This window comes from Zalophus californianus, chromosome 6 (assembly GCF_009762305.2).
Source record: "Zalophus californianus isolate mZalCal1 chromosome 6, mZalCal1.pri.v2, whole genome shotgun sequence".
NCBI classification, from domain to species: domain Eukaryota; kingdom Metazoa; phylum Chordata; class Mammalia; order Carnivora; family Otariidae; genus Zalophus; species Zalophus californianus.
In genome coordinates this window covers 142,277,619-142,304,296 of record NC_045600.1, presented here as the reverse complement: position 1 = coordinate 142,304,296, position 26,678 = coordinate 142,277,619, and the positions used below count along the sequence as shown (strand labels likewise).

At 44.4% G+C, this 26,678-nt stretch overlaps 1 protein-coding gene across 4 annotated transcripts in view; it reads right to left on the bottom strand.

The window, feature by feature from the left end:
* Positions 1 to 18,838: 18,838 nt before the first annotated feature.
* The window catches only part of PDE8A (phosphodiesterase 8A), a 157,231-nt gene continuing 149,391 nt past the window's right edge, over positions 18,839 to 26,678 (bottom strand). For all 4 annotated transcript variants that reach the window (XM_027569015.2, XM_027569012.2, XM_027569014.2 and 1 more), the window contains 2 exons: positions 20,828 to 20,957; positions 18,839 to 20,180 (listed from right to left, as the gene is read on the bottom strand). In XM_027569015.2, coding sequence (XP_027424816.1) covers positions 20,074 to 20,180; positions 20,828 to 20,957 — 237 coding nt within the window. In that variant the 3' untranslated portion in view covers positions 18,839 to 20,073. The remainder of the gene's footprint in view (positions 20,181 to 20,827; positions 20,958 to 26,678) is intronic.

Here is a 26,678-nt window from a genome sequence, read left to right as displayed (position 1 = left end):
GAAGGAGAGAATTTGGGGGGTGGTGTCTTTATGTCTCCATTTTCACTGATTTCACTCCCTGGGCAACATCTTGACTATTGCCACATGAGGGACACTGAACCAGGACCACCCTGCTAAGCCACTCCCAAATTCCTGAGCCACAGAAACTGAAATAATAAATGTTTGTTTTGATTTAAATTGCTCAGTTTTGAGTAATTCGTTATGCATCAATAGATGACCATATGCAAAAACAAAAAATATATATTTCTCCCCCTTTTGAAAGTTTTATTTGTGTAATCTCTGTACCTCACGTGGGGCTCAAACTCAAGACCCCGTAATCAAGAGTCCCATGCTCTTCTGACGGAGCCAGCCAGGAGCCCTTCTCCCCTTTTTAATACCTATTAAAGCACACTATACACCGTGTTCTGCACTTTTTTCACTTAGTGTAAATGTTCTTTTTTGTCATATGGGGGCCAAGGAGTCTTTCCTGTTCTTTTTTTTTATGGCACTTTGAGATTCCATCGTGCACGTATTTGGCCAACAGCATGGGATGGATATGTGTCCCCTCATTTAACGATGGCTATTAAGATTGCATCCAGTCTGGAACTGGAGGGTGTTCTGCTGAGTGAAATAAGTCAATCAGAGAAAGACATGTATCCTATGACCTCACTGATAGGAGGAATTCTTAATCTCAGGAAACAAACTGAGGGTTGCTGGAGTGGTGGGGGGTGGGAGGGAGGGGTGGCTGGGTGATAGACATTGGGGAGGGTATGTGCTACGGTGAGCGCTGTGAATTGTGCAAGACTGTTGAATCACAGATCTGTACTTCCGAAACAAATAATGCAATATATGTTAAGAAAAAAAGAAGAAGATAGCAGGAGGGGAAGAAGGAAGGGGAGTAAGTCGGAGGGGGAGACGAACCATGAGAGACGATGGACTCCGAAAAACAAACTGAGGTTTCTAGAGGGGAGGGGGCTGGGGGGATGGGTTAGCCTGGTGATGGGTATTAAAGAGGGCACGTTCTGCGTGGAGCACTGGGTGTTATACACAAACAATGAATCATGGAACACTACATCAAAAACTAATGATGTAATGTATGGTGATTAACATAACAATAAAAAATAAAAATATTAAAAAAAAGTTTGCATCCAGTCCTGTGTTCTTTCAAACAATGCTGGAACGAATAGCCTAGTATATGCAATAGTTCTCTGTAGAAAATTTTCATGTCTCATTTGTATTTCCCTTCGAAAAGTTGGGCTTTTTACCTTTTGTTTTTGTAAAATGGAAACCTGGAATGACCCAGTTGAAACCCTAAGGGCAGGATTTTCTCTCACTGGACAGGAGGTCCAGAAATTGGTGTAGTAATTCAGTGCTGACACTGAAACCTCAGCTTTTCTGCATCCTTCAGGACTGTCACTGCTGGAGGCAACTTTATCCTTCGGGTGGTAGCAATATGGCTGCAGCAGCTCCGGGTGTCACATTCAGACGCAACCCACCTAGAGGGAGAAGAGACTGTCTCTTCCCATGGCCTTCTGGTGGATTGAGAACCTTATTCAGAATGGCCCCTGCAGACTTCTCTTTGTGGCTTCCTGGGCAGAACAGGGTCATGTGTCCGGGCCTGAAGCAGTCACTGGTGGGTACGGGATGCGCACCTTGAGGGGGTGAACCACACTCTGAGTGAAGCAAAGATGGTGCCCCTCCTGTGGGCAATAAGAGTCAACATTAAGCCTGCCCTTGGAGCTTTGGTCTGAGGGTCTTGATATCACAGTACGAGGACAGCATTTAGTCAGACGTCCCAGGACTACCTTATAGAGGATCCCCCCGGAGCAAAATCTTCTGAAATCTCTACCACGAAAAGACTTCTAGATCACTGGCTTATTTTGTCTTTATCATTATTGAACGGATCCTGTTTTGTTTTTACTTTGGCTGCTTGGAAATTCCGAGCTAAATTTGTACTCACTTGTCGCAATTATGGGACCTATTTTATCCTTGCATTAGCTTGTTTTATCTTCATTTTTAATCTTGTGTGAAATTCTGGGACTACAAGTTCTTGGAGCATGTTAACAATATTTTTAACTCTGGATTTTCAAAAGTTATTCTTTTCTTTTTTTAAATTTTATTATGTTAGTCACCATACATTACATCATTAGTTTTTTTTAAGGAAGACCTGAGTCTTCCCTATTTTTAAAGTAATTTGGAAGGAAAATCTTGTTTTCCTTCTGGAATAATTTTCCTTTTGGGAGTTCCATCCCACCTGGGTGCAGTGATCTGTAGCTAGGTCCATGGCCAAAATATCTTGGTGCTATTGTGGATTATTTATGCTGAACCATGAACTAAGGAACTGGTGTCTCATGTGAGGCCAGTCTCTGTCCTGAAGGAAACTTATTTTCAAAGTCTGAAAAATCCTCAGACAAGCTCCTAAAGCATTCCTCCTATTTTTTGGAGGCTGCACAGTCTACCCTCCATTTGTGTGATGTGCACCCAGGACTCCATTCTCTCTTAGTGACCCAACCACCAGGCTAAGCTGCCTCAATAGCCCCCAGGTCCCTCCTGCATTGTCCTCTGTTGGCGGGGTTGGTTTTGACCCACAGGTTAATAATGCCCTTGCTTCCTGACAGCTGAGCGTGTTTCTTTCCTTCTCTAGATCAAATAGGATCTATTCCGTGGGACAAGAAGGGGGCTTTTTGGAAAGCTAGGGTTTGAGGTTTTGGTGAGGGGGTTGGTGAGAAGAAATGGGAAGAGTGGAGGTGATACGGGTGCGGGGTCCATTCATTTATCAAAGAAAGTGTCCACCCACACCTCGCCAACACCAGCACACATGTGATGTGAAATGTTGGGGTTCAGGAGCAGACGGTCACAAAGGAATTCGTGAGACGTCTTCGGTGCAGAAAAGGTGCTTTATTTAAGCACAGGGACAGGACCCGTGGGAAGAAAGAGCTGCAGTGGGGGCGTGAGGAGTGGCCCATCATATCCTTTGAGGTTGGGAGGGGGTTGGGGACAGTGTAAGTCTCAGGAATTTGGAAGCAAGGTGTCCAGGACCCTGAGGGGTCACTTACTACTGTCCCGGAAAACCTTCGTCATGAGACCCTGCAGATGGACCTCAGTGGACCGTATGTTTGGAGGATGATGGCTAACCTATATCCTGGGTGGGGTTGAGATAAAGGAAGTTCCCAAAGGGATCTTTCTGTGTTAAGGGAGACTTATAGGATCCTGGGGGTTGGGCTCATGTCGGGCTAAAGTTGCCTTTTGCCCTGAGCGCAGGCAGTTGGTCTCCTGAAGGAAGGTCATGGAAGGTCACTGTGCCTGTCTCAAGTACTGGTCAATGGGCTGCAAAGGAATTTTGATTTTTTTTTCCCTGTATTTCCCTGCCTCTCTTCTCCCCATCCCACAGACCCGGCGGAGACCGCTGGAAGGCGGGTTCTGGGACAGTGGTGGGCGGGGCCTGCAGGCTGCATGTCCCCAAGGAGAAGGCAGGGGCTGTGGGCACTGTCCTCCTGCACACAGGCATCGGGGAAGGAGTGAAGACACGTCCCTCCTTCTCTCGGCACACAGGACCCTACCCGCAGAGTGGAAGGGCGTGTCACTGTGCACACACGAGCGTTCTCAACTTGCTGAAATTTCCTCTTCGTTTCGCAGGATGAGACAAATTGTTCAAAGTTTATTCAGCTTCTTCCTGAGCCTGTTGTGAGCTGATGGCTTGAATAATTCCTTTCCCCATTGTTTCTGATGCCAATCCTTGGGGAAAAGGCTTCCTTGTGACTCAGAAGCTGCTTCTTCCACATCTAATTATTTCTTTGAAGAAATGGGAGCAAAACGGTTTCCTATGATCCCGTGACCTTTCCCTCTCCCTTATGGGAGGGTTCAGCTCCAGGGAGGTGGGCAGACAGACCTTGGTCTTTTTCCAGGTTGGTAACTTTGGCTTCTATTTAAAATTTCATCGTTGGGCCTCTCCGTTCCCGAGGGACACACTATTCGGGCTCTCGGGTCCCTGTCCTTCCCGGGTGGGGCTCCGTGCCCTGTGAGGTTGCTCAGGCAGGAGGCGGGAGATCTGGAACCCTCGCCTCGCTCTGCTGCTCCCCAGCCCTGGACGTCCCCAGGGGTCCCGGGCCTTGTGCGTGGCCGCCACGGGGACCCCAGCAGCCAGGGACCCCAGTGCCCTTCTGCCGTCCCCTCCCCACCTCACCCTTGACTACTTCAAGGCTTGTGTCCTGTCCATGGAGCTGCACAAGGCACGGGCTTCACACTGAGATCAGTTCCGTTTCCAGCGCGGATCTCCGGAGCCTGGGGCTCCCCCTGGGGCTTTCCTGCCTGCCTGCGCTCCTCCCGGGGTCCCCTGAATGGAACACATTGGATTGCTTTTGAAATTGCCAAGTCCTGAAATCTGATATCTCCCTCCTAGTGTTTCTCCCTAATCACGTGAATCTGCCCCTTTCCCCCCAAAATGGCTCATTCCATGTACACTGTTCTTCAGCCTGTTTTCATGTAACAACACAGTCTTGAGGTGTCTAGTTTCACTGACTAGCTTTCTAAATCATTGTTTTTAGTGGTCCCAAAGAACTCTATTTGGAATCATAGGAAACTTTTCTTCTTAAAAACAGTCACCTGTTGTGGGGCATTTTTGGTTGCTTCTAATTGCTCAGCCTCAGAGACACGGCGGCAGGGAGCGCCTGGGAGAATTCGGCATGGTGCCCGCCTGCTGCGTGTTCGGGCTGTGACCGCCCCCCCCCCCCGCCCCGCCCAGCCCCGGCCTGGGCACATTGGCTTGTCTCTTAAAAACAGGTGAAATTGGCAGTTTCCTTCCTTCCTTTCTTTTTATGACCTCTGGCTCTTTTTCATGTCTTTTCCACTGTGAGGTGGTAAAGATACTTTCTTCATGGTTTCTTCTGCTATTCCTATGCTTATTGTTTATTTTAGTTGTTTATTTTTAAATTGAAGTATAATTAACATACAACATTGGTTTCAGGTATACGGGCATATTAACCCGACAATTCTATACGTGACTCAGCATGAGTGCAGTCACCATCTGTCAGCAGCTGACCTTTTTAGATATTACTGTCTACATTCCCAATGCCCTACTTTTCATCTCCATGAATTATTTATTTTATGAGTGGAAGTTTGTACCTCTTAATCCGTTTAACCTATTTTGCCCTTCCCTCTCGGGCAACCAGAAGTTCTCTGTATTTAAGAGAACTCTGTTCTCTGAGTTTTTGTTTGCTTGTTTTGATTTTAAGATTCCACTGAAATCATATGGTATTTGTCTTTGTCTGACTTCTTTCACTTAGCATAATACCCTCTAGGTCCATCCATGTTGTCACTGATGGTATTCATGATTTAAAAAAATTTTTTTAAAGATTTGAGAGAGAGAGAGAGAGCACGAGCTGGGGGAGAGGCAGAGGGAGAAGCAGACTCCCCGCTGAGCACAGAGCCCCATTCGGGACTCAATCCCAAGACCCTGAGATCATGACCTGAGCCCAAGGCAGATGCTTAACCAACTGAGCCACCCAGGTGCCCCCATCTCAGGATTTTTTGGTGCCTGAGTGATAATCCAGTGTGTGTGTGTGTGTGTGTGTGTGTTTCACCTTTTCTTTATCCATTCAACTATTGATGGACCCTTAGTTTCCTTCCATATCTTGGCTGTTGTAAATGATGCTGCAGTAAACATAAGGGTGCATATATCTTTTCAGATTAGTGTTTTTGATTTCTTTGGGTAAATACCCAGTATTGGAATTAGTGGATTGTATAGTAGTTCTGTTAATTTTTGGAGGGGCCTCCATGCTGTTTTCCACAAGGGCTGAACCAACTTACATTCCCACCAATAGTGCAGGAGGGTCCCCTTTTCTCCACATCCTCGCCAACACTTGCTGTTTTTTGTCTTTTTTGATACTAGCCGTTCTGACAGGTGTGAGGTTGGTTTCGATTTGCATTTCCCTGAGGATGAGTGATGTTGAGCATCTTTTGATGTGTCTATTGGCCATCTGTATGTCTTCTTTGGAAAAATGTCTATTCAGGTCCTCTACCCCCCCCCCTTTAAAGATTCTATTTATTTATTAGAGAGCATGAGTAGGGGGGAGGGTCAGAGAGAGGGAGAAGCAGGCTCCCTGCTGAGCAGGGAGCTCAACAATGAGGGGCTCAATCCCAGGACCCTGGGACCATGACCTGAGCCAAAGGCAGACACTCAACCAACTGAGCCACCCAGGCGCACCTCTGCCCTTTTTTAATTGGATTATTTGTGGGCTTGGGGGCGGGGAGTTGGGTTTTATGTTTTTTTGTGGTTTTTTTTGGTGTTGAGTTTGTATAAGTTCTTTCTTTATTTTTGATATTAACCCCTTATCAGATATGTCATTTGCAAGTAAATTCTCCCATTCACTGGGTTGCCTTTTTGTTTTGTTGATGGTTTCCTTTGCTGTGCAAAAGCTTTTTATTTGTAGTCCCAGTAGTTTGTTTTTGCTTTTGTTTCTCTTACCTGAGGAGATCTATCCATAAATACAGTGCTAAGGCTGATGGTCAAGAGATTTCTGCCTATGTTTCCTTGTGGCAGTTATATGGTTTCTGGTCTCACATCGGATCTTTTTTTTTTTTTTTTAAGATTTATTTATTTGAGAGCGTGAATGAGAGTGAGCGAGTGCGAGCAGGGGGAGAGGCAGAGGGAGGAGAAGCACGCTTCCCTCTGAGCGGGGAGCCCGATGGGGGGCTCTATCCCAGGACCCTGAGTTCATGACCTAAACTGAGGGCAGACGCATAACCCACTGAGCCACTCAGGTGCCCCTCACATTAGGTTTTTAATCCATTTTGAGTTTATTTTTGTGTATAGTGTAAGAAAGTGACCCAGTTTCATTCTTCTGCATGTAGCTGTCCAGTTTTCCCAGCACCATTTGTTGAAGAGATTATCTTTTCCCCATTGTATATTATTGCCTCTTTTATCGTAGATTAATTTACCATTAGGTGTCAGTTTATTTATGGACTCTCTGTCCTGTTTTATTAACCTGTGTTTGTTTTCGTGCCAGTACCGTACTGTTTGAATTATCAGAGCTTTGTAGAAATCTGGGATTGTGATACCTCAAGCTTTGTACTTCTTTCTTTCAAGAATGCTTTGGGTATTCAAGGTCTTTTGTGGTTCCGTACAAGTTTTAGGATTACTTATATTCTGTGAAAAACACTATTAGTAGTTTCATAGGGATTGCCTTAAATCTGTAGATTGCTTTGAGTAGTGTGGACGTTTTAACAATATTTTTTCCAATCCATGACCATGATATACCTTTCCATTTGTTTGTGTCATCTTCAATTTCTTTCATCAGTATTTTATAGTTTCCAGAGTATAGGTTTTTCACCTCCGTGGTTAAATTTATTCCTAGATATTTCATTCTTTTTGGTGCGATTGTAAGTGAGATTTTTTTTTTCTTAATTTCTCTTCTATTTTGTTGTCAGGGTAAGAAATGCAACAGATTTCTGTACATTAATTTTTTATCCTGCAACTTCACTGAATTCATTTGTAGTTGTAATAGTTGTTTGGTGGAGTCTTTAGGGTTTTCTATGTATAGTATCATGTCATCTGCAAATAGTGACAGTTTTACCTCTTTCTTACCCGTTTGGATGCCTTTTATTTCTTTTTCTTGTCTGATTGCTGTGGCTAGGACTTCTAATACTAGTAAAAGTGGTGAGAGTGGACATCCTTGTCTTGTTCCTGACCTTAGGGGCAAAGATCCCAACTTTTCACCATTGAGTGTGATGTTAGCTATGGGTTTCTCTTATATGGCCTTGATTATGTTGAGAGTTTTCATCATGAATGGGTGTATTTTGTCAAATGGCTTTTCTGCATCTATTGAAATGATCATTGTTATCCTTTGTCTTGTTCATGTGATGTACCGTGATGTGATTGATTCATGAATATTGAACTACCTCATATCCCTGGAATAGATTCCACCTGATTGTGGTGAATGACTTTTTAAATGTATTATTGAATTTGGTTTGCTATTTTGTTGAGGAATTTTGCATCTGTGTTCATCAAAGATAATGGCCCGCAGTTTTCTTTTTTTATGGTGTCTTTATCTGGGTATCTCTTTATCAGGGTAGTGCAGGCCTCATAGAAGGAATTTGGAAATTGTCCTTCCTCTTCTATTTTTTGAAGTAGTTTCAGAAGAATAGGTATTACCTCCTCTTTAAATGTTTGGTAGAATTCACCAATGAAGGTGTCTGGGCCTGGACTTTTGTTTTGGGGAGTTTTTTGATTCCTGATTTGATTCATTACTAGTTATTGGTCTGGTCACATTTTCTGTTTCTTCCTGATTCAGTTTTGGAAGATTTTATATACCTAGGTATTTGTCCATTTCTTCTAGGTTGTCCAATTTGTTGGCATGTAGTTTTCCATAAATTGTCTTATAATTCTTTGTGTTTCTTTGGTATTGGTTATTTCTCCTCCTTTGTTTCTGGTTTTATTTATTTGAGTGCTCTCTTTTTTTCTGGATGAATCTGGATGAAGGTTTATCAATTTTGATTATCTTTTCAAAGAACTAGCTCTTGATTTCATATTTTTTTAGTCTCATTTATTTCTGCTCTAATTTTTATTATTTCCTTCCTTATACTAGTTTTGGTTTTTGCTCTTCTTTTTCTAGCTTCTTTAGGTGTAATTTTTGTTGTTTGAGATACTTCTTGTTTCTCGAGGTAAGTCTGTACTGCTGTAAACTTAGAATTGCTTTTGCTGTATTTCAAAGATTTTGGATCATTGTGTTTTCGTTTTCATTTGCCTTCATGTATTTTTTTATTTCGCCTTTGACTGTGGTTGACCCATTGTGTTGTTTAGCCTCCATGTGTTTGTGTTTTTTCCAAATTTTTTCTTGTAATTGATTTCTAGTGTCATACCATTGTGGTTGGAAAAAGTGCTTGCTAGGATTTCAGTCTTCTTAAATTTATTGAGACTTGTTTTGTGGTCTAACATGATCTGTCTTGGAGCGTGTTCTATGTGCACTTGAAAAGAATGTGTATTCCACTGTTTTGGGATAGAATGTTCTGTGAATATCTGTTTGGTCCTCTGATTGAATGTGTCATTTATAGTATCTGTTTCCTTGTTGATTTTCTGTCTGGATGATTTATTCATGGATGGAAGTGGGATGTTAAAGTCCCCTACTAGTATTATATTATTGTCAATTTCTCCCTTCATGTCTGTTAATATTTGCTTTATGTATTTAAGTGCCCCTATGTTGGGTGCATAGATTTTTTATAATTACTCTTGATGGATGGATCCCTTTTTCACTAAATAGCGCCCTTCTTTGTCTCTTGTTACACTCTTTGTTTTAAAGTCTATTTTGTTGGATCAAAGTATTGCTACCTTAGCTGTTTTTCACTTCCATTTGCATCGTATATGTCTTTCCAGCCCTTTATTCTCAGTCTTTATGTGTCTTTAGGTCTGAAGTGAGTCTCTTGCAGGCAGCATATAGATGGATCTTGTGGTTTTTTTTTTTTTTTAAATCAGCTAAGTTACCCTCTATCTTTTTAATTTATTTCTCTATTTATTTATTGAGAGAGCATGAGCTGGGGGGGGGGGAGGGGCAGAGGGCAAGGGAAAGAGAGAATCCCAAGCAGACTCTGTGCTGAGCACGGAGCCCAATCTCATGACCCTGAGATCATGACCTCAGCTGAAATCAAGAGTTGAATGCTGAACCAACTGAGCCACCCAGGCACCCCCCCCCATGTCTTTTGAATGGAGCATTTGTATTTGACGTAATTATTGGTGAGTATGTACTTACTGCCACTTGTTAATTGTTTTCTAGGTTTTTCTGTTGTTGTTCTTCTCTCTTCCTTTGTCCTCTTTCTTTCCTTGTGGTTTGATGGTTTCCTTTAGTGTGATGTTTGGAGTCCTTTTTCTTTTTTTGTGTATGCCTATTAAAGGTTTTTGATTTGTGGTTACCATTAGGTTCATATATAACATCCTAAATATAGGGGCGCCTGGGTGGCTCAGTCGTTAAGTGTCTGCCTTCGGCTCAGGTCATGATCCCAGGGTCCTGGGATCGAGCCCCACATCGGGCTCCCTGCTCAGTGGGGAGCCTGCTTCTCCCTCTCCTGCTGCTGCTCCCCCTGCTTGTGCTCTCTCTCTGTCAAATAAATAAAATCTTTAAAAAAAATCCTAAGTATGTAGCAGAATATATTAAGTTGATGGTTGCTTAAGTTAGAACACATTCTAAAAGCACTGAATTTTTTTAAAAGATTTTATTTATTTGACAGAGAGAGACACAGCGAGAGAGGGAACACAAGCAGGGGGAGTGGAGAGGGAGAAGCAGGCTTCCCGCCGAGCAGGGAGCTGGTGGCAGGGCTCGATCCCAGGACCCTGGGATCATGACCTGAGCTGAAGGCAGACGCTTAACTGACAGAGCCCCCCAGGTGCCCCTAAAAGCACTGAATTTTTGCTTCCCACTTTACATCTTATTTGTGTGATGTCGTATTTTACATCTTTTTAGTTTGTGTATCTCTTGACTGAAATTTTAGATATAATTGATTATTACTACTTTTGTGTTTCAACCTCCCTACTGGCTTTATAGGTAGGGATTAATCTACTACATTTACTGTTTGCTTTTACTTGTGAATTTTTTTCCTTCATAATTTTTTTCTAGTTATGACCTTTTCTTTCCAAAGAATTCCCTTTAAAGAGTTCTTACAAGGCCAGGTTAGTGGTAATGAGTGCCTTTGACTTTTGTTTGGCTGGGAAACTCTTCTTCAATTCTGAATGATAACCTTGCTGGGTAGATGACTCTTGGTTGCAGGTTTTTTGTGTTTTTTTTGTTTTGTTTTGTTTTTGTGTTTTTCTGCTTCAGCTCTGTGAATATATCATGCCTCTCTCTTCTGACTTGCAAAGTTTCTGCTAAAAAATCAGTGGATAGCCTTACGAGGTTTCCCTTGTGTGTAACTGTTTTCTTTTCTCTTGCTACTTTCAAAATTCTCTATCATTACATTTTGCCATTTTAACAATGTGTCTTGGTGTGGACCTCTTTGGCTTCATCTTGTTTGGAGCTCTCTGTGATTCCTGGACCTGGATGTCTGTGTCCTTCCTTAGATGAGGGAAATTTTCAGCTATTATTTCTTCAAATAAATTTTCTGTCCCCGTCTCTCTCTTCCCCTTCTGGGATCCCTGGAATAGAAATGTTATCACACTTGATAGTGTCGCTGAGTTCCTTTAACCTATTCTCATTTTTTATTCTTTTTTCTTATTGCGATTTAGCTTGGTTGTTTTCCATTACACTGTCTTCCAGGTTGCTGATCTGTTCTTCTGCATCCTCTAATTGGCCGTTGATTCCCTCTAGTGTATTTTTTATTTCAGTTATTAAATTCTTCATGTCTGACTGGTTCTTTTTAATATTTTCCATCTCTTTGTTGAAGTTCTGAGTTCATCCACTCTTAAGTCCACTGAGTATCTTTTTTTTTAAGATTTTATTTATTTAACAGAGAGAGAGAGAGAGAACACAAGTGGGGAGAGCAGGCAGAGGGAGAAGCAGGTTCCCCGCTGAGCAGAGAGCCTGACACGGGGCTTGATCCCAGGACCCTGGGATCATGACTTGAGCTGAAGGCAGATACTTAACTGACTGAACCATTCAGGCACCCCCGTCCACGGAGTATTTTTATGAACATTACTTTGAATTCTTTATCAAGCCTGTTGCTTATCTCCATTTTATTTAGCTCTTTTGCTGTGATTTGTCTTGTTCTTTCATTTGGGACACATTCCTTCGCCTTCTCATTTTGTCTCTCTATGTCTTTTTCTGTGTATTAGGGAGGCCACCTGTGTCTCCTGGTCTTGAAAGTAGTGGCTTGTGTAGAAGAGGTCCTGTGGTGCCTTATAGTATAATTGCTCTGGTGACCAGGTGCTCTAGGCTATCTCCTGTGTAGGCTGCATGTGCCCTACTGCATGGCCGAGCCACATTGGCCTTCAGCCCAGCTGGCTGAGATGACTTGCTTTGCCTGCTGGGGGTGTGCCGCGCTGGGTTTGGTCCCTGTGCTGTTGAGAGACCTGAAGCCACTCTGGGCTCATTGGTGGGTGGGCCAGCAGTCAGCCTAGCTGTCTGTCATTAGCCTCTCTGCCACAGTCGCAGGCGCACCCAACCGCAGGGCTTGCCTCCTGTGCAGCCAAGGAAGAGGCTCAGCTGCTAGACTTGCAGGCACTCAGGCAGGGTGGGGGGGGGGGGCGCGGAGATTATTTCCCCTCTTCCCTAGAGTAGGTTTTGGTCCCTGCCAGGGCTGCCTGCAGGGTTTGGCAGCACGGGAGCTGCTTTGGAGGGATGCCTGCAGAGGATGGGGGGCTGGAGGGGGCGGCTTCACAGGGGAGTATTAGAGTAGGGTACGCAGTGCGGGTAAGGTAGATGGAGAGTGTTCGCGCCGACTCCCACAAACATCTGGCTGTCTAGGCTGGGGGAGGGGATGGGAAATGGCGCCTACCAGCAGTTTTGTTTCTGGAGAAATCTGAAGATCCCTGCCCCTCCAGTACACGGTCTTAGTCAGCAAATCTGCTTCACATGTACTGCCCAAGCACTTCTCAAACTGCTCTTTCTGTCCAGTGTCCCAGCCACCTTATGGATTATGTCCTTTAAGGACAGGGACTCCGTTTCCTGTTGCCCTCCAGCTCTCCAGGAGTTAAACCCCTGTGGTTTTCAGAGCCAGATGTCTTAGGGACTCCTCTTCCCGGTGCCTGGGGTGGGGGTCTGATCCTCCTGCCTCTCTGGGCTTGCGGTGTCCTTCCCATTTGTAGTTAGTCTCACTGGGGGTTTGGCTCCCAACCATGCCTCTGCCCCTCCCTTTTTTAGTGTGACCTCTTCTCTGCGATTAACTGTGGAAGGTCTGTTCGCCAGTCTTCAGGTTTTCAGAGTTAGTTGTATATATGTAGCTGTTACCTAGGTGTGTCTGTGGGACGGGGGAGCTTGGGATCCTCCTACATCGTCTTCCCTGAATGCCCCCATCCTGTTTTTGTTTTACGTTTAAAGCATTTGCACATTATTTCTGATAGCTACCTAGTCATCCCAACATTTATTGAATAAATCCATCTTTCCTCCAGTGATGGGAAATAGCAACTTGTATCACATACTAAATACCTGTGTGTGTTTTGGCTGATTTCTGGCTCTCTTCAGTTCCGTTTACTCATCCAAATAGGGGGCAGTGCATCACTGTTTATTAATGGCAGCTTTTTAATATGTTTCTATATCTTGGCTTCGTCCTCTCTCTCTGCTGTTCACATTCAGAATTTTCCTGACTTTGCTTCACATACTGTATGAACCTTAGAATGACTTGGCTAGATTAAAAAGACTTTTTTTTCAATTGGGAATCATGCTCAATTCATAGAATAGTTGAGGGGGGAAAATGACATCTTTGCAAAATTAACTCATCCTGAAAATAGGGTGTGCCTTTTCATTTTCTCAAATCTTTTATATTTGTCAGGGGCACTATTTAAAATTCAAAAGGGACAGTGGACATACAACGAGAAGTCTCCCCTCCAGCCCTGTTCCCAAGCCACCCATGCCTTCTCCACAGGCAACCTGTATTGTTTCCTGCATGTACAACCGAGATTTTAAGGTTATTTAGTGTTTAAACAATTCTAGTGTGCTCATTTTCTTTCTCTCTCCACACACACACACACACACACACACACACACACACACATTTTGTGTTATGCTTCCCCCCACACTTAGCAACACATCTTTATAATCTCTTCATATAAGTAACACAAAGAACCTTCTCATTTATATCTGCATGGTATCCACTGAGGGAACATACCATCACATATTTACTTACTCTTCTTAAATGATAGCCATTTAAGCTATTTCCAGCCTTTTACTATTATATGCAGGGCTGTTGTAAATCTGTATACGTGTCATTTCTCATGTGTGAGTATATCTTAAGATGTGTTTGGAAGTAGATTGTTAGGTCACAATGCACATAGATTTGTGACTCGGATAGATTTGACAAAGTTGCCCTCCACGGAGGTCGTACCAATTTATGCTCACTTGTCCTGTGTCAGAGTGTCTGTGTCCACACATCCCTGTGAACACATTGTGTTATCAAACTTTTTGTTCTTTACTAATCTTAAAGCTGAAAAATATCTCAAATTGGCTTAATTTGTATCAATTACTATCAGGTTTAGCATAAACGTTTGTTTAAGAAACTCTTATACTGCTGTTTTCCATGAATTTTCTGTTCATATCATGTTTCTATTTATTTCTACTGAATTTTTTCCTTATAGAAGTCTCCAAAAACCAGTATTGTGGAAGTAAGCTTTTTGTCAAATAAATCACAAAACTTTCCCTTTTCTTTTGAATTACTGTGGTTGATATATATAATATTTTTTATAGTTGACTTCATCATTGTTTTCATGACTTCCGTGGTTTCGCACACTACTTAGATTTTCTCTACTTAAATATATTCTAGTCACCTTGTCACCAGGCATGATCTCATTTTTAAAAAAATTATGAAATATTTCAACATATTAAAACGTGGAGCAATATATTTTTTAAAAACACATATACTCATTACCAGAATTAATAAATGTTAATACTTTGCTATCTGCTCTAGATGTTTACTTTTCAAAATTAAATGAGGATAGTTCCCTTTGAATGTCTCCCCAGTACACATCCCTCCCCTGCCCCCAAGAACCACTTTCAAGAAGTTGGCCGGTGTGTGGCCTTCTGGTCTTGGTCAAATTCCTTAATTTTGAGAACAGAGAACCCCCTCCTCCCCTAGCCAGTTGAAGCAGAAGGGATTTATCAGTGGAAGGACTGAAGAAACAGAGTCTTGCCTGAGTTTCCCAGAAAGTCTCCCTAAAACCACGCTTCAGGGCTGGGCTGGGCTGTGTGGCCAAGTCCGCTGTTGTGGCCCCAGAGCCTTCCTGTTTCTACCACAGTTGGAACTCCTCCACCGCAGCCACTGGCATGGAAAGCCATTTCTGATGTGCAAAACATAGCCCTCTGTGTTCTCTCCCCTTCTGACTCACTCCTAAATCAAGAATCTTGCACAGTTGCCTCTGACAGGTGATCCTAAATTAGATACAGAAATGTCGGTGCGAGGGAGTTTGGTGGGAAAGCTTTTGGCTCTCTAGTTTGTGTGTACACCGGGATCTTAGTGTTGCACAAGCCAGTTCACCATATTTGTAAACTTCCTCAACATTTTAATGTTCCTACCATTACTTTTTCCATGAACAACAGGGTATTGTTTTGGGTATTCAAAAAAATTTATGTGAATGGTGTCCTATTGCAATTTAGCCTTTTCATTCAGTAGTGTTCTTACACTTTTTCACAGTTGACATCTGTAGCTCTATTTCATTCTGTATCAGTTATTTGTTAGTGTGCAGTACATTAAAGTTGGCTGGCTTAACAAAACATTGACTATCTGGATTTCTGTGGGTACGATCCAAGTGTGGATCCCTAGTTGGCTCAGGGTCTCTCCTAAGGCTGTAATCAAGGTGTCTGCTGGGCTGTGGTCCCATCTGAAGGCCCGCTGTGGCAGAATCTGCTTCCAACACACTCGTGTGGTTGCTGGCAGCATGACTCCTTTGCATCATGGTTGTGGGCTGGAGGATACCCTCACTTTCTTGCCACGTGGGCTTCTCCAAGGAGCAGCAGCTCACAACAGAGTAGCTTGCCTCATCAGAGCAAGCAAATAAGAACAAGAGGGTGTGAGCAAGATGGATATCACTATCTGTAATGGGTTGAAGTATTCACCAAAATTCAGATCCCCTAGAACCCCAGGATTGGGGCCTTATTTGGAAAGAGAGTCTTTGCAGATGGAATTAATTAAGGGTTGTGAGCTGGGATGTTTGAAATCCAAGTGGCCCCTAAATGACTGGTGTCCTTATGAGATGTCATACAGATATACCCAGGCCACGTGAAGACGGAGGCAGAAATTGGAAGGATGCATCTACTAGCCAAGGAATGCTAAGGATTGCTGGCAATTACCAAGAGCTGGGAGAAAGGCATGGGATGGTTCCACCCTTAGAACTTACATAAGGAACCACCTTGTCAACAGCTTGATCGCAGATTTCTGGTCCCCAGAACTGTGAGAAAATAAATTTCTGCTGTTTTAAGCTACCCATTTGTGGTCATTTGTTAGGGCAGCCCTAGGAAATGAGCATATTATCTTTTGTAGCCACATCTTGGAAGTGTCACACCATCATTTTTGCCGTACGTCATTGGTTAGAAGCAAACTACTAGGTCCATCCCAAAGTTGTGGGCACCAGGAGGCAGGGACCATTGGGAGAAATGGTCTACCACAGTACACCACAGTCTGAGTATGAAGTCACAATTTCTTTATCCATTCTCTTCCTAAGGACATTTACACTGTTGCTACTTTTTCACTGTGACAAAATCCTAGTGTGAAGATCCTGAAATACATCATTTTGTGCACACTGACAAATTTCTCTAGATCTAGAAGTAAAATTGCTGAATTGAGGAACTTTAGTGGGTATTTCCAAATTGCTTTCCATTGTTCTTACCTTCCTACACGAAAGTTTGCAAGTTCACATTTTCTCATCCTCTCATCAACACTCGGTATTGTCAGATGCTAAAAACTTGTTAATCTGAAGGGTATAAAATACTTTGGTTTTTTGCCCTTACAGACTTCTGGGCATTCTTTACATATTTTGCATATGAATGTGTTACTTCTGTAGGTCATCCCTCAATCCGAGGCATGGTTTCTAGCATGACTTGTGTATTTTGTCATATGGAATTTTTAATTTGTAGATAATTTATTTCTTGTGTGCTTTCTAAAGGCTTTGGTGTCCTTTTAGGAATGTTTCCAGAGTCCCATGTCAACAGGTAATTTTTCACCTACAGATATTTTATTATGTAGATGCTGTGTGCTTATATTTGTACTTATTTCTGTCATTGTCTTATTCATAGTTTATTTTTCCATTTATCTCTTACAGGTTGCATTAGTTACATTTTCTTTTTTTAAATTTTTTTTAAAAAGAGAGTGCATGAGAGAGAATGTGCAAGTGGGGGGAAGGGGCAGAGGGAGAATCTCAAGCAGACTCTGTGCTGAGCACAGAGCCTGATGCAGGGCTTGATCTCATGACCCTGAGATCATGACCTGAGTTGAAACCAAGTTCAACGTTCAACCGACTGAGCCACCCAGATTAGTCCCGTTACATTTTATTTCTTCACTTAGCTTTCCTTTTAGTGCTTTTAAATTCCATTATTCTTTTATTCCTTTGGCAATTTCCCTTAACTTTTAGGTAATCATTTTGAAAGTCTATAATAAACATCTCTTTTGTCCTCCGCAACATTTAACTTATCCCCTTGTATACCTGCCCCTTCCTGATGATACATCACTATTATTTTTGCCCCACTCAGGATGCTTACTTAGCCTCGCCCAGATAATTACCGACTTCCTTGTTTACCGTTGCTTTCATAACCTACCTCTTTCTTTCTGGACTCATTTTATAGAAGTATATCTTTCAGCATTTCTTTCCACAGGAGTCTGTTTATAATTAACTGTGTGCATGTCTAAAATTGTGCTCTACAACCTCACTCTTGATAGTTTAGATGGGTATGTGATTCTAGGCTGACCGTTTCCTTGCATATTTTGAAGAGGTTATTCCTTGGTCTTCTGGCTGAGAAGTCTGACAGCAATCTAACACTAGTTCCCTTGTAAGTGATGGCTCTTTTCTCACAACTGTTAGGGTTGGAGCTCCACACTATGTTGTGTAGATGGGTTTTGTTTTTCCTACTTGGGGTTCAGTGCGTTCTTTAAATCTGAGGGTGTGTGTGTGTGTGTGTGTGTGTGTGTGTGTGTGTGTGTGTGTGTGTGTGTGTGTGTGTGTGTGTGTGTGTGTGTGTGTGTGTGTGTGTGTGTGTGTGTGTGTGTGTGTGTGTGTGTGTGTGTGTGTGTGTGTGTGTGTGTGTGTGTGTGTGTGTGTGTGTGTGTGTCAAATCCCGAGGGACTCTCAGGCTTTCTGTGGATAGTACCTCTCCCACTTATTCTGGATCTCCTAATTTAGACATATTTTGAAGCATTTCATTCAACCTTCCATATTTGAATTTTAATTTAAAACCTCTGGGCTGCTGGGCTGTAACTTCAAGTCTTCCAGTTTACCACTTCTCTCTTACGTCTGGCCTTCTGTTAAATCTCTGCAGGAGTTTTCTGTTTGTTTCAGTGACTATATTCTTCATATCTAGAATGTCTATTAGGTTCTTTCTCAAATCTACCTATTTTTAAAACCACCTTCGTTTACCTTATGGTTTCTCTTGCTGCTTTTCTCTCTTGAAACATGTTAGGCAGACTCCCCTTAAAGTCTCTTTCAGATTATTGTGCGGTCTGGGTGGTGCAGATTCTAGATACCGCATGTACTGCTCTACTTCATGATGGTTGAGTTGCTCACGGAAGTCATTTCCTTTTCTTTTTTTTTTTTTTTTAAAGATTTTTATTTATTCACTTGCGGGAGAGACAGAGAGAGAAGAAGCAGGGGGAAAGGCAGAGGGAGAGGCAGACTCCCCGCTTAACAAGGAGCCCGATGCGGGACTCGATCCCAGGACCCCGGGATCATGACCCGAGCCGAAGGCAGACGCCCAACCATCTGAGCCACCCAGGCGCCCTCATTTCCTTTTCTTTCCTGGCATGGAGAGGAGAGGAGAGGGCTTTCTCCCACCTCGGTCTACACTGACCAACCTAGGTCAAATGTCCTCACACAGGAAGAGGGGTCTTTGTTTCCTTAGAAAAAGGGACTTCTGAGGAGCCAGCCCTGACAGCTTTAAATGGGTACCAAGCAGCGAGAAGTTTTCAACATATTCATCTGTCTTTTTGTGACCTTGAAAAAGTCATTTAACTGTTAATCTTCTCTGTAATATAAAGGTATCTTATGTTAAGTATTGTAAGACTCCAATGAAAATGTGACACATGATTTCTTAAAAACATAGTTTAATTTCATTTTTATCTGGGGAAAAAATACAACTTTAAAATGAAATGACAAGCACTTTGACATGTCATCATGTGTCATTTTTTACGGTACTACACTTATTCAAAATGTGAAGATACAGAACCTTATAAATTTCTGGAATCAAAGATTCCCACCTCAGATGAAAACAAATTGGTTATAAAATGTCAGCTCACTAAACAGTCCATTTTTCTTTCATAGGGAGTATCTTGTAGAAACACTATAAAATAAGGCAGATTTTTGGGAATTCAATTATTTTAGGAAAAAGGTGTTAGGTCTGAGTTTCGTTGACTTTGGGGAGTCACTGGCAAAGCCCATCAGATGACCAGAGTTTCAGAACTCTGCTTCCTGTACGGAGGAGTTGCTCTCCTTGAGGGCTTTAGACTCAGAGCCTCCCACAGGACCGCTTTTCCCAACTAGCATCAATCAGAAAAGAGTCTAACATACACAAATATTTCTGTAGTGCAGTAAAAATGTGTCATTTTATAGTTTTAATTTGCATTATGAAAATAAGTCTGTACACCGAGTAATACATATTTAATGAATATGAATCATGTAAATTTGGTCATGGCATTTAAAGTTGGCTTTGGCTTTGAAGTATTTCAAAATTCATAGAAAATATTGAACTTCTAATAAAATAAATAAAACATTTTAATAATTGATATTAATCAACTTCAAAATTTCTTTGTATTTAATAATCAACTTCAAAATTTTCGTATTTTTCATTTGCTACTCAGTTTCAAAAGAGAAGTCACTTTCAGTAGTGTTCCAAAGTGAGTGATTGCACCTTCTATGATGTGAAAAAGTTCCTAAAGCTCCGATTGCCATGAGCTGTTTGTAAGTGCTGGACACAGTTGAGAGAAATTGTTTGCAACAAGACTATTCTCCGTCACTGGCAGGAAATCCATCAGTGTCCTTTGGAGGGTCCCTCTGAGCTCATAAGGAAAGTTAGTGCTGGTTCTCCTGTGACTTTCCTAAGAGCCCCTGCCGCAGGCCCAATATGGTGGACTAGGTCGCACTTTGCGGCAATGGCATCGGATGGTGGCTGCAGAAGGTCAGCGATGGCCCCATGTGCTTTCACAGGCTCTGCAGACGTGGGCACTGTTCTGCCTAATACTGAAAGGACTCAGGAACTCTGGCTGCCCTCAGGAATTGCAAATGAGTGGAGGGACAAAGCTTCAGGGCCCAGGCGGTGTGACGCACTATTCCGGGGGCGGTCGGAGGCTCCGCAGCTTCATTTCATCCAGTCCTTTCCAGTATTTAAAATTGTTGTCAAGATGCTGCATTAACTCGGGCAGGTCTACAAAGGCTGGAGAGAAAGCACAGGAACGTGATCTCCTTCACAGCCTCAGATGAGAAGTCCGGGCTGTCTAAGGAGAGGGCATTTTGAGGAAGGATTGGTGGCAGCAAACATCTGCATCCTGCTACACCAACGCAGCACCCACCGTGCAGGTGGAGTGAGCCCGGGCTACTGAACTCAACGCCCCAGTGAGGGCCCAGCAGCTCCTCCGCCACCACACGGGGAGCTGACAACTCTGGCGGGTGCCACAGAGGGGAGGGAAGCTGCTTGAGCATTTCATCAGCTCCTGGGGGCAGGGGCTGTTAGGAAGGCAGTGAGCCTCCCACCGATGGCCCTGATCGGCTCTCTGGTTCCCCCCCCCCGCCCCGCAGCTTTTGACTCCACACAGGCTTCACTTATACCATGTCCTCGCGGGCAGGGGGTGGGGGGAAAGGCCACGAGCCAGGAAGCACGCAGGGCCGCGGTGGCTGAAGCCGTGAGCAGGGGAGGGGGCAGGAAGGGCACCCAGGCTTCAGGGGTCCTCGGGGAAGGCAGAGTTCTCCTCCTTAGTCCTCCTTGAGAGTCTAAGCCCCCAAACCCATTCTAGAGCCAGCTACACTATTAACATGCGGCTGCCCCTTTCATTCTTGAGGGAAGCCCGCTGGGAAAGGCCTTACCATCCCAAGCATCGAACATGTCTGTGATAAAGTAGTCAATGAAGGAGATCTGGGATTTGGGGATGCTGCAGGTGTTTCTGTCAAAAACTGGCATCACCACAGGTAAGTCCTTCCGCTTCTCCTCATCAGTCTGTAAAGCAGAAAATGCCCGAATTAAGAGACTCCAGTATCTGGCTCTGCTCACCCGGGAGCTCGTGGGGAGCAGTGGCCACCGCTAGAGCCAGACATCCGGCTCTGCCCCAGACAGCAAGTGTGCCTGGAGCGGGGCAGCTCTGTGCCAGGGGGGCCTGATAACCTCCCCCCCCCCAGCTCTCCTTTCCGACACCTGGAAGCTTCTTGCCGAAGCTTGAGATCCCAAGCGGCCCGTGTAGCCCGCGAACATGCTCGGCTGCTCGTCCCACCCCGGGCCTCCTACCCTGCAAGCGTTTCCAGCGCCAGGCCCGCAATGGTGGGAAAGAGACCACCCCTTCACAAAGAAGGATGGAGGGGCTGCTGCTCACTTCCAGTCAGTTACCTTATTTGAAAAAGTGCTAAACACCCTTGAGATCCTTGAGGTGGGGGGGGGAAGCTCCGAGATGAGCAGTTTTTAAGTCCTTTAGTCAGACTCTTCCAGACTGTCTAGGATTCCAGAGAGCTTTGCAAAAAAATGAAAATAAACCTTTTCCCCCAGGATCTTAATTTTATCTTGAAAGAGATAAGGGAGATCCTTTTTAAAAATAAGGTCTTGCTTTCACCAAAGTGTCCTGGAGAAAGGGTGAGGGGATGTCCGCAGTGAGACACGAGGGTCACCGGTCACATGGAGGGGGGTGGCGGGAGGGGACGGAGCGCAGGGTCAGTAAGGCGGGCACGGGCTCGGCGGGCAGCTCAACACGATAGGTGAGGGGGGTGGTGACCGAAGGCGCTGGGGCGTCCCCCCCACCCCGGGCTCTGGCACCTGGGTCGTCATCCCCCACCGTCCGAGCAGCTCGCCAGAGCCTGGGGTGCCGGGGGCCGGGCCAGGTGAGGCGAGGAAGAGACCAGGGGCTGCTCGGCACTGGAGGGACGGGCCGCAGGGAGGGCACGCGCAGGGGCGCCGTACGGGTGCCGTAGGGGTGCAGCGGGGAGAGCGGGCACAGTGACCTGGCACGGCCTTCGCCGCAGGGCCTGCCGGTGGGAGCACGTGCAGCAAGAGCCCAGGGCCGAGGGTGCCCGGTGGTGGGGGCTGGGTGGCAGGGCTGCTCCGAGCGGAGAGGGGCCGGGGGAGCGGCCGACTGGGCCGAGGGTTCAGGTGTTCAGCAAGACCAAAGAAAACTCCTCCCGGGGCGCGGAGCTGGTCCCCACCCCCTGCCACTCTTGCCCTTGTGCTGGTCCTGGGGGACCCTCTCCGCACAACTCTCCCTGACCACTGGCCGGGAGCTGCTTCCTGTCCCGCGGCCTCGCTGCTCTGCACGCGGGCGGCTCTGAGGCCGCAGGCCCGGCGAGAACAGCGCCCCACACCTTCCCTGGAAGGGGGCGTCACTCCCGCGGCTCTCCACCTGGACGCCCCACTGGAGGGCGGCGGGGCTGGTCCGCCGACGGCACAGGGCCCAGCACTCCCGAGAAGCACCGAGGCTGCGGCGGACGGTGCCGGGAGCGGGGCCTGGAGGAGGCCGGCGCTCCCGGCAGCACCAAGAGCCCCTGCTGCTCCGGGCGGTGCTGAGGGCAGGCTCGGGGCGCTAGGGCCCGCCAGCAACGGTCGGCCTCTGCTGGCTGGGCGAAGGGCTGCGTCAGGCCACAGGCTGGCAGCTGTCCGGCGCGCCTGGCGCCGCGTGTACGGAAAGGGGCAGTCGGTGCACGGAGAGTCTCAGGTTCACGGGCCTGACGGGGCTGCCTGGCTCGGGGAGCTGGGCCCTGGGGGCGGGGGGGCGGAGGGGGGTTGGCTCTCCTGACATTCTCTCTCGGGCTCTGCCAGACACCGACCCCGCTCTCTCTCAGGGCCGCCAAGGCAGACGCTCCCTCAGTCCAGCTTCTGTGGCTCCAGTGCCCGTTCTGGCCCTGCTGCCCTCTCTGCCTGCACACGGGAGCGGCTGGCCCACTGGAGATCGGGGAGACCTCCTACTCTGGATCCTCTTGGGCCCAGTGTGACAGGTGCATGGAACTTCTTCCAGGGCCCTTAGGCTCTCCTGGAGACGGTTTTCCCATGAGATTCAAAATGGTAGAAAACATCATGGAGTCTTTACTCACCCCTGCCCCCTGCCCCCCCCCCCCCCCCCCCCCCCCCCCCCCCCCCCGCCCCAGCGCAGTCTTGGTCTGGAAACAGCAACCCTGTTCCCAGCTGCTTCCCTTGAACTGGAGGGACTAGAGCTAATCTTATTTGCAAAATTCTAACCCATCTGGCCGCCGCCCGAAGGGCTGGTCTGTTTCACCTAACTCTGCGCTCTCCTGCAAAAATGGCTAGTGCTTGGGAAAGGTGCATGGGGTTTACAGACACACAGATGCTGGGGGCAAGATGTTATGGGTGGAGACCTGCAGTAGTGTAAGGCCCCAAGGAGAAGCTGGGAGGACTCCGACAGTACACATTCAAAAGCAGCTGTATATACAGCAGAACTGAGACGGCGGCACATGGGCCCAGGCCCGACTTGTGCAGAAACGATGTGAGGTGAACTTCCACCTTCGTGTGGGGCTAATCCTGGAGCTTGGAGAGAGCCTGGCTCATTAGTGAAGGACTTCCCAGGCACAGAGCAAACTGCAAAGACTGAAAGATGTGTCCCCCCCCCCCCCCCCGGGCCAGAACAAAGACTGTGAGAGGTGGGTCGTTCCTCCCCACCCCCATGTATAATTTTCAACACAAGGCCAAAGAAACAGAGAACAGCCTATCCAAAAGAAGAAAAGAAGCCAGCAGAAGCCATCCCTGAAGAAACACAGGCACTGGACTTACTAAACAAAGACTCTAAAATAACCATCTTATAGATGCTCAAAGAGCTAAAGGAAAACACGACAAAGAGCTAAAGGAAATCAGGAAACTGATACAGGAACCAAATAAGAATAGCAAAAAGAGAAAGAAATTATAAAAAGGACCCAAATAGAATTCTGGAGCTGAAAAATAAAAAGAAAGATTTGAAAAACTCACTAGAGAGAGTCAACAGCAGATGTAAGCAGGTGGAAGAAAAAAAAAAAAAAACAAGTCAGAAGACAGGGCACTTGAAATTCTCGAGTCTGAGGAGGCGAAAGAAAAAAAGACATGAAGAAAAGTGACAAGAGCCTAACGGACTTATGGGACATTATCAAAGGGACCAATATATGCATTATCACAGTCCTGTCAAGAGAGAAAGGGGCAGAGCCTATTTGAAGAAATAGCCCTAAACTGCCATCACTTGAAGAAAGACCTAAATCTATAAAACCAAGAAGCTAAATAACTCCAAATAAACCCCAAAAGAACCATATTGGGACACATTATAACCAAACTGTCAAAAGCCAAAAACAAAGACTCTTAAAAGCAGCAAGAGAAGAGTGACTTGTTACAAGAAATTCTCTGTAAGATGTTTGGCTGATTTCTCAGAAGCCTTGGAGGCCGGTAAGCAGGGAAAGAAATGATGTAAAGTACTAGAAGACAAACCTGTCAACTGAGAATTCTTTATCTGGTGAAACTGTTCTTCAAAACCGAGGGAGAAATGAAGGTACTCCCAGATAAACAGAAGCGGAGAGGACTCATTAGCACTGGGTCTGGCTTATGAGAAACGCTAGAGGGAGTCTGTCAGGTTGAAGGGAAAAGAAGCCAGACCGTAACTCCAGGTCATATGAAGATGGGACAGTCTCCAGCAAAGGTAAACATAAAGGCAAATATACAAAGCAGTATTACTTTAATTTTGGTTTGTAATTCCATTATACTCGGTAGGACTTAAAAGACACGCATACGAATTACACACATTAATGGGTACATAATGTATCAGTATGTCATCTGTGACATCAAAGTGGGGTGGGGGAAAGAGATCTACAAGAGTTTGTATATATGACTGAAGCTGGTATCAATTTGAAATAAATTACCTAACTTTAAGATGGTATATGTACTATGCTAACTGCAAAAAAAAAAAATTTTTTTTTTTACACACAGAAGGAAGTGAGGTGATCAAATGTGTCACTACAAAAAAAATCAAACACAAGGGCAGGCAGTAATGGGGAAAAGGAGGGACAAAAAAGCTGTAAGACATAAAGAAAACAAAATGGCAAAAGTAAGTCCTTTCTCATCAGTAATTATCTTAAATGTAAATGGTTTAAACTCCCCAATCAAAAGGCACAGGTGGCAGAATGGACAAAATCCTGATCCAACTATATACTGTCTACCAAAGACTTTCTATCAGATATCAAGACACAAACAGGTTGAAAGGATGGGAAAAGGTATTCCATGAAATAACCAAGAGAGCTGAGGTGCTTATGCTACTATCAGACAAAATAGACTTTTAAGTCAAAAACAGACACAGAGAAGGACACTATGTATTGATAAACAGGTTAATTTACCAAGAAGATGCAACAATTACAAGCCTATATACACCAAACATCAGAGTTCCAAAATACATGAAGAAAACACGGACAGAACTGGAGGGAGACACAGACACTTCTATAATAATAGTTGGAGACTTCAATTCTACACTTTGGATAATGGATAAAACAGCTAGATCAATAAGGGATTGAGGACTTGAATAATAAAAACTGATGGGACCTCAGAGACATTAAGAGAATATTCATCTAGCAACACTTAAGATAATTTTTCTCAAGCATAAGTGGAACATTCTCTAAGATAAAATGTATATTAGGCCACAAAACAAGTCTCAATATTTTAAAGATTAGAATCATCCAAAGTACTTATTCTACTTGGAATGAAACTGGAAATCAACAGGAAGTAACGCAAAATTCACAAGTATGTGGGAATCAAATACGCTTAAACAACCAAGGGGCCAAAGAAGAAATCACCAGGAAAATGATAAAATACCTCGAGGCAAATAGAAATGAAAACACAACATCTAGAAAGTTATGGGATGAGATAAAAGTAGGGCTGACAGGGAAATTTACGGCTATAAGTACCTACATTAAAAAGAAAACTCTTAATTCAACAACCTACCTTTACATCTAGAAAGAGAACACACTAAACTCAAAGTCAGCAGAAGTAAAGGAATAACAGACTAGAGCAGAGTTAAGTAAAATAGAGAATAGAAAAATAGAGAAAATTAACAAAACCAAAAAAGTTCTCTGGAAAGATCAACACAACTGAAAAATCTTTACTAGACAGACTAAGAAAAAAGAAGGTTCAAAATACTAAAATCAGAAGTAAAAGTGGAACAAAAGAACAAAATTAAAAAAAAGGGGGAACATTACTACCCATTTTACAGAAATAAATGATTATAAGGATACCGTAAACAGTTGTACCCCAACAAAATGGATAACCTAGATGAAATTAACATTCTTAGAAACCTATAACCTAAGACTCAATTATGAAGAAATGAGAATCTGAGTAGATATATAACTAGTAAGGATGTTCAACCCAGTAATCAAAAACCTCCCAATAAAGAAAAGCCCTGGACCAGATGGCTTCATTGGTGAATTCTACCAAACTCTCAAATAGAATTAACACCAATCCTTCTTAAACTCTTCCAAAAAATTGAAGAGGAGAGGACACTTCCTAATTCAACCTATGAGGCCAGCATTACCCTGATACCGAAGCTTGGCAAAGACATGGCCAGAAAAACCACAGACCAATATCCCTTATGAATATTGATAGAAAAATCCTCAACAAAATAGCAAACAGAATCCAGAAGCACATTAAAGGATCATGCACCATGACTAGATGGGATTTAGTCCACTAATACAAGGATGGTTCAGCATCTAAAATCAGTTGATG